Source organism: Myotis davidii, unplaced genomic scaffold, assembly GCF_000327345.1.
Source record: "Myotis davidii unplaced genomic scaffold, ASM32734v1 scaffold1330, whole genome shotgun sequence".
Taxonomy (NCBI): Eukaryota; Metazoa; Chordata; class Mammalia; order Chiroptera; family Vespertilionidae; genus Myotis; species Myotis davidii.
This window is the reverse complement of record NW_006283826.1, coordinates 2511398-2518978: the sequence shown is the minus strand read 5'-3', so window position 1 is coordinate 2518978 and position 7581 is coordinate 2511398. Positions and strand designations below refer to the sequence as shown.

The 7581-nt window shown below is 40.2% G+C and overlaps 1 protein-coding gene across 1 annotated transcript in view; it reads left to right on the top strand.

The window, feature by feature from the left end:
* Positions 1-7581, top strand: part of TAOK3 (TAO kinase 3) — a 148670-nt gene that overhangs the window by 89097 nt on the left and 51992 nt on the right. Inside the window, exons 10-11 of the mRNA XM_006754140.2 lie at positions 5418-5511; positions 7209-7290. Coding sequence (XP_006754203.1) covers positions 5418-5511; positions 7209-7290 — 176 coding nt within the window. The remainder of the gene's footprint in view (positions 1-5417; positions 5512-7208; positions 7291-7581) is intronic.

Sequence of the window (7581 nt, the reverse complement as noted above, 5' to 3'; positions counted from 1 at the left end):
AGCCTTCCCCTGATCAGCCTGGTTGACTCCCACAAAGGGAGGCCAGACTGTGGCTTAGGCCCACTCCCCAAGGGGAGCAGGGAGCAGATAGTAGGACATCCCCTAGGGCTCCCAGTATGTGATAGGGGGCAAGCTGGGCTGAGGGGACCCGCCCCCCCCCCGCCGCCAGTGCACAAATTTTTGTGCACCGGGCCTCTAGCATGCTAATAATATGCTAAGGCCACTCAACCGCTCACTATGACGTGCACTGACCACCAGGGGGCAGACGCTCTGACTGGTAGATTAGCTTGCTGCTGGGGTCCAGCCAATTGGGGCTGAGATGGGCTGGTCACACCCTGGAGCCCTCTCACAGTTCCTGGTTGCCCAACCTCCTTCATCCCTCCCGGCTCTAATCCTGCACTGGTGGGATCCCTTGGCATGGCCTGCACCCTCTCGCAATTCGGGCTGAGGGATCCCCCTCCCAAGTGCACAATTTTTGTGCACCGGGCCTCTAGTCTATAATAATAAAAGGGTAATATGCTAATTAGACCGGACAACCTTCCAAATGAAGCCACCGTGGCGGGGTCCAAGGCAGAGGCGGCAGAGATCTCTGGTTGCTGCAGCAGGCGGGGGCCAAGCCCCTTGCACAAATTTCGTGCATCGGGCCTCTAGTCTGTGTATATAAAAGGCTACTATGCTAAGTGTTCAACCGTCTGACCAGTCGCTATGACGCACACTCATCACCAGGGGGCTGACGCTCAACACCAGAGCTGCCAGGACATGCACTGGCCATTTACAGAGAAACGGCACTGCGGACCTGGTACCCACAAAGCAACACTAAGCTTCCCCCAAGTGGGACACAGACTCCACCACCACCTGGAGTGACAGCCCACCAAACCGCAGCCAACACTGCTGACACCCCATGGCACAAAATGCGGCCCGTAGCGCAGCTCAGCACAGAAACAATGGTTGCGGGCGCCAGGTAATGACATCACATAGCAACGCCTGGCTTTCTCTCCCTAGCAACTAGCCTCCTTGGAGTTTCTTTGGCGCTGGAACAGGATTGCTTTATAGCCAGGTGCAAACATTTCACACTTTAACCAAATGTCTGTGAAGCGTTTTCCCGTGCCTCATCTCATTTGATCCTCACAGAAGTTTTGGAGTAGGTAAGTAGGAGAATAAATCATTTTTTAAAGTATATTTGTATTGTTTTGAGAGAGGGAACGGGAGAGGGAGGGAGAGAGAAACATTGATGAGAAACACCAATCAGCTGCCTCCTGCACACCCCCTACTGGGGATGTGCCCCCAACCCAGGTCCATGCCCTTGACCCAAATCGAACCTGGGACCTTTTAGTCCACAGGCCGACGCTCTATCCACTGAGCCAAATGTATATATATATATATATTTTTTTTTTTTAATAAAGCTCTCTGGCGCCAATCACACGCATGTGTTTCGATCTGTCACTGTCGATCATGAATTCGGTTGACACTTCTATTATAGAGAAAAGGCAAATAGCGATATTAAAATATTCTAATTAATTTCCTTTCAATGTGCATGAATTTGTGCACCAGGCCACTAGTTATATTTTATAGTGAGGGCTGACAAACTTTCTGTAAAGGACCAGATAAGTGCTTTAGGTTTTGCAGGCCATACATTTCTCTAGCATAAATACTCAACTCTGCTCCATAGCATGAAAGCAGCCAACGACAGTATGTTAATGCATAGGTGTGGCTGTGTTCCAATAAAACTTTACAAAAACAGGCTGTTAGGTGAATTTGGGCCATGGTTTGCCAACCCCTGTTCTATAGTATTCTGGATTAGCAATGAGTCCTGTCACCATGACTCAGAGGATTTATGTGCTGCATCTGGCAGAGGACTTGAACAGATGTGAGACCATCTGAAATTAATATTTAGCAAAAGCTTCTCAGAAACTAGATCATAGAGCTGTCCTGTGTTTGGAATACCTTTCATCACACACTTCTCTGTGCTAGAACTATTCTGCCATTGTGAGGGCAACTATCCTGGCTTGTTTACGGACAGAGTGCCCATTACTTACAGTGCTCCCCATGCTACTTCAAATCTGAGCAACATCGAACGGGGTTATGTTGTTTTTGTCCATTCATCCTCCTCTTCCTAAATTTCTGTTTTCTTTTTTCATTTAGTCCCCCTTTCCTGCTGTTTCTCCTGTACAATTCAGTGTTCTTCTGAGCGGCTTGAATTTTATATTTTTTGCCAGTGAGCGAGAGGGCTCCTATCCTGACAGAGAATGAATCCATCCCATCGTATCTGACACAAGCCCCAAGACTTAGTTTCTTCTCAGTCACTTTGTGACTTCATGCTGCACAAAGATTCTTTGTTGATAAAGTTTCTCTTTGCCTTAGTTTGCCTTATCTTCATTTACTCATTTTGGCCACTAAGAATAAATACCAGATATGCGTGCAGCACAGGAAATGCAGAGATGAACATAAATGATGTTGTCCCTGCTGTCATGGACACATTAGCAAAGATGACACACATCACATAAAAAATTACACAAATAATTCATTATGGTTGTCATAGGTGGTAGGAAGGAAAAATATAATTTGCAATGGCAAAATCTCATGAAAGACCTAGTCTGAGAGGTCAGGAAAGGCTTCCGTTTGGAAGTGATTATAAACATATAATGACCCTGGAGTAAATATTTATTAAATTAATGCAGAAATGAAATTATATTTAAGATAAAGCCTGAAGGATTGGCAAGGATTACCAGATAAAGTTTAGGGAAAAGAGTGAGAAGGGAGTCCAGACAGAGGAAGCAGCATGTGTGAGAGGCTGTGAGCTTGGTTCTTTCAGTGAAGCAAAAGATTACATGAGTGGGGGCAGGAAGGGGAAGGGGGGAGATTGTTTCTCAAACTGAATTGCTGGAGCTAGCCAGGGTCATGTTCATAAAGGTCAATAAACTATGTTTAAGGATCTGGACTTTGTCCTAAGAATGATGGGAAGTCATTGATGGTTACATGATATGATCCTAGTTCTAGATGGCTTTAAATACTAGAAGTTGTCAAAAGCCAAGCTCTAAAGACTTTCTAGAATCAACCTCCTGAAAAATAAAACAAACCTGAACCAGTTATTTCTCCTCTACATTATAAACAGGTATAATTTCATGTATCTATAATGCAACTTTCAAACTTCCACTTATTAAGAGTTCATGTCCCTATAATACTGGTAGTTATTTGGTGCGTATAAACTATCCTGTTGAGAGACTAATAAATATTTGTAGAATTGTAGACACTTTCAAAGGTGTCAGAGATCATTTAGTCAAGACTATAAGAAGCCCCTCCAAAGTATCACAGATGAATAAGTATTGTTGCCTTCTGCTTGCATATTGCCAATAACTTAAAATTCACTACTCTCAACCTTGTTCATTTCAAGTTGGGGTGGCGGGGACAGTATTCCCTGTTACTTCTGCCTTTAGTTCTTGTTCTGTTTCTTAGAATTGCATAGAATAAGCCTAATTTACCATTTTTTAAAATTTATTTTTATTGTCGACACTGCTATACTAGTAAATGGCCCTCCCCCCTTCACCATTTTAAAAGTGGTTAATAGAGAATCTTTGCTTAAAAAACAAAATGCCCTGATGAAACTAGAGATCAGATGATGAATTACAAACGGGGACTATATAAAGAATCCATTAGCATAAAATAAGTACAGTAGAATAGATAGTGATTTATCTCCTATGACATAATAATTAGTAAATGGCATAAAATTAACTGTACTCAGCTAGAACCTTGTTTCTTTCCTTTGGTCAACATATGGAGCACCTGATATGTAAATAGCATCTTATTACATATTCTCAGGAAATAAATAAAATAATAAAAGCATTTGTGTTATAAGATCTTGCTCTTAGAGCTTATGCTTGTCTTTTAAAAAAAAAATGTTTGTTTATGTAAATGCAGTAGGTGAGCACATGCCAAATGAGCAGTAAACTAAAAGAGAGCTGTAGGAATTCCAAAGAAGAGATCTGGCAGGTTCTGATAGAGTAAATCTTCCATTAATACTTGATTCACTGAGCTTCTCTTTAGAAAGAGATGGACCAGGCCTTATTTATTTCTTCTCCTCCTCCTTTCTCCCAGTCCCCTCTACCCCATCCCATACCAGTTCTCTGGCCTACGTGATCCTTCAAACAGTGTTTATGGAATTGAATTATTTTATTTCTCATACTGTGTTAGTGATGTTTAAGATGTTCCATTTTATGCCCTGGCCAGATGGCTAGGTTGGTTAGAGTATCATCGCTACTCCAAAAGTTTGGGGGTTCTATTCCCGGTCTGGGCACATACAGGAGGCAACGGATCGATGTTTCTCTCACATCGATGTGTGTCTCTCTCTCTCAAAAAAAAGTTCCATTTTATAGTATTTTTTTCACTCTACTTTTCTGTGCCTTCTGAATTTTTTCAATGAATACACATTTTTAATTGAAACACATACACATGATGTTGTTGACATAAGAACGTCTAAACCTATAGAAAAATGTCATGAATTTATTAGAGTTTATTTAAGCCAAACTGAGGATATGCCCAGAAGCAAAATCTCAATGGATTTAGAAAATGCTCCAGAGAATGACAGTTTGGCAGTTCTTTTTATACATTTAGAATCAAAGGAGAAAACATAAGGATGGTTATATGAAAGAAAACATAAGGAAGGTAGATTAAGGAGGCAGGAGAAAACAAAGCGGGGAAATCTCTGGTATTGGATAAAAAGCAAAATGTAGAAACACATACTTCTTTTACATTGGTGGGTATAGGTTAGTTAACATTTACAGTAATTAACAGTGGGATGGGGGCAATAAGATAAGAGTTTTGGCATACCTGCTCTTGTGAGGGCAGTTAAGCTTCCAAGGGGGTCTAGAAGAGAAGGTTACTTGGCATTTCAAAGGTATGTCAATATAAATGCACAAGGACAATGGACAGGGCTCACTTTTACTATGGAAGCTATAGGTCTAGGGCTTGACTACCCACCATGCCCTGCCTACTTAGTAATTTATGATCACATCATCATCGTGTGTGGTAACCTCGGATCATCATTTGTGTGGTAACTTTTGGTCACTGAGCTTGTCAGGATTTGTACATAGCCCCTTTTTCAGAGTTCATAATATTCATACCTATTGTGAGAAGATAGGCAAAGACTAGTCTGTTGAAGATATGTAAAAAACATAATAAATTTTTTTTCACTCTCTAGAATGGATCTGTTAGGAGCTTTGCTAGTGTACATTAAGATGTTCAGCAGCTTCTTTTGAATGGCTATTCTAGGTTGACCTAAGCGATTAAATTAAGTGGATTATGTGGCATGATGACAGTAACAAGTTATCAGTTTAGCAGCAAAGCTTTGCTCATAGTTTCTTATTTCCCTATCTGCCTGATTTCTTTCAAGAGCTGCTTCATCATGTTTCTTTTCCTTTCAGCGGAACGGAAACCCCCTCTTTTCAACATGAATGCAATGAGTGCCTTGTATCACATTGCCCAGAATGACTCCCCAACATTACAGTCTAATGAATGGTAAGATTCTGCTATGATTTTAAATCTCTAGGAAAATTGCCATATGTATTTGCCACTTTCATTACATTTCATTTTAAATATCTGACCTGGAAAGCGTTTAATTTCTTGAGAGCTTGTTTGGAGGTTCTAGCAGGGGAGTGCAGCTACTCATATACCCTTGACCAAAAACCAGTCCTCTCCTCTAGGGGGAAGGTCGTCCTCTTCCACGGAGCGCACAGCTTTGGGAGGGACGCGCATGGATCAGTGAGGGAGGAGGAGGACACCCGCCTAGCCACCCAGATCAGTCGAATCAACCCTGGTGATCAATGGAGTGACAGATGGAGCAGCCAGATCACCCTCACATCCCATTTCATTTCTTCATCGTACATTATAGAGTGACGTTGGCATTAACTACACATACACACAGACATACACACACACACACACACACACACATTTTATTTCTGCCCTCACTGTGGCTTGTACCATGTTCTTAATGTGTGTAGATAGTAACTGAAATTCTACAGGAAACATGCCCTGCCACCTTCCTAACAACTAGAGTCTCAAGTCAAGACAGTCTTGTATTGATTATTTCAGCTCTTATCACTTCTAAACAGAGATAAAGTACCATTTGATATCATTTTTCTAGGTGCCATTTCTTTACTATATGTATATTTAAATCTACTGAGATGGAACATATATTATATTCCAAAATTGTAATGTTTCTTGGTAAACATTATGATTTTTTAAAAATCCTTACCCCAGGATATTTTTCCATTGATTTTTAGAGTGGAAAAGGGGGATTGGGAGAGTAGGGAGGAAGACAGAGAGAAACATAATGTGAGACACATCGATTGGCTGCCTTCCATATGTGCCCCAACTGGAGTGGGGATAGAACCTGCAATGCAGGTATGTGCCCTTGACCGGAATCAAGCCCATGACCCTTCTGTGTACAGGTTTATGCTCTCCAGTGGTTCTCAACCTTCCTAATGCCATGACCCTTTAATACAGTTCCTCATGTTGTGGTGACCCCCAACCATAAAATTATTTTCGCTGCTACTTCATAACTGTAATTTTGCTACTGTTATGAATCGTAATGTAAATATCTGATATGCAGGATGTATTTTCATTGTTCGTGACCCACAGGTTGAGAATCACTAACACTGAGCATGCTGGCCAGGGCCATTATAACATTTTGATAACTATTTGGGCCACAGAGTTTTAGAAAAAGGGCAATTTTAAAGAAGAGTAGACAAAATAGAATTTTCAAGACAGGAAGTATTTTCATCCAGGAAGCATATTCCTAGATTTTCTGACTTTTATGCTTCAAATGTACTACCTGGTTATAGGTTGTGGGTGATGGAGGCATTACCAACTAGTCATGAAAAATATAGGCTTGAGACTTATGAGAGTCATAATCTTTGGGGAGAAAAATACGTTTAAAACTATTACATGTAAATACAGTATTTTCACTTTCTGATATATATATATTATGATTTGACCTTGATTATATATTAAGAAATGTCTATGTGTTGATTAACATGAATTATCCACATCCATTAGCCAAAATAATTAATTTTAGATGTCATAAACTTGAAAATTTAATTCTGATATTCCAAAAATGTTTTATTAAACATCTAAGATGAAAAATTTTTTAAGTGAGCCATGTGTTCTACAAACCTTGATATTTTTTTCTTTTAATGTATTTGCACACACAGGACTGACTCTTTTAGAAGATTTGTTGATTACTGCTTACAGAAAATACCTCAGGACAGACCAACGTCAGCGGAACTATTACGGGTAAGTTTTTCTTTTCTTTTTTTCATCTTTTAAACTTATTTATTTATGTATGTATTTTTATTGAATTTATTGGGGTGACATTGGTTAATAAAATAATTTTTTCAATTTCTATTTAAGAGGGGAATTTAAAGTCACATTGTAGTGGAACATAGTAAATCATTCCTGTGGCAGCTCATTATGACAAACTGGATTAGAAGGTGCTGCCTTGTCATTTATCCAGAGATAGTAGCTAGCCATAGAAATAGCATGATTATCTCGATGTATGTGCCATACATGTATTCTATGAAGAGT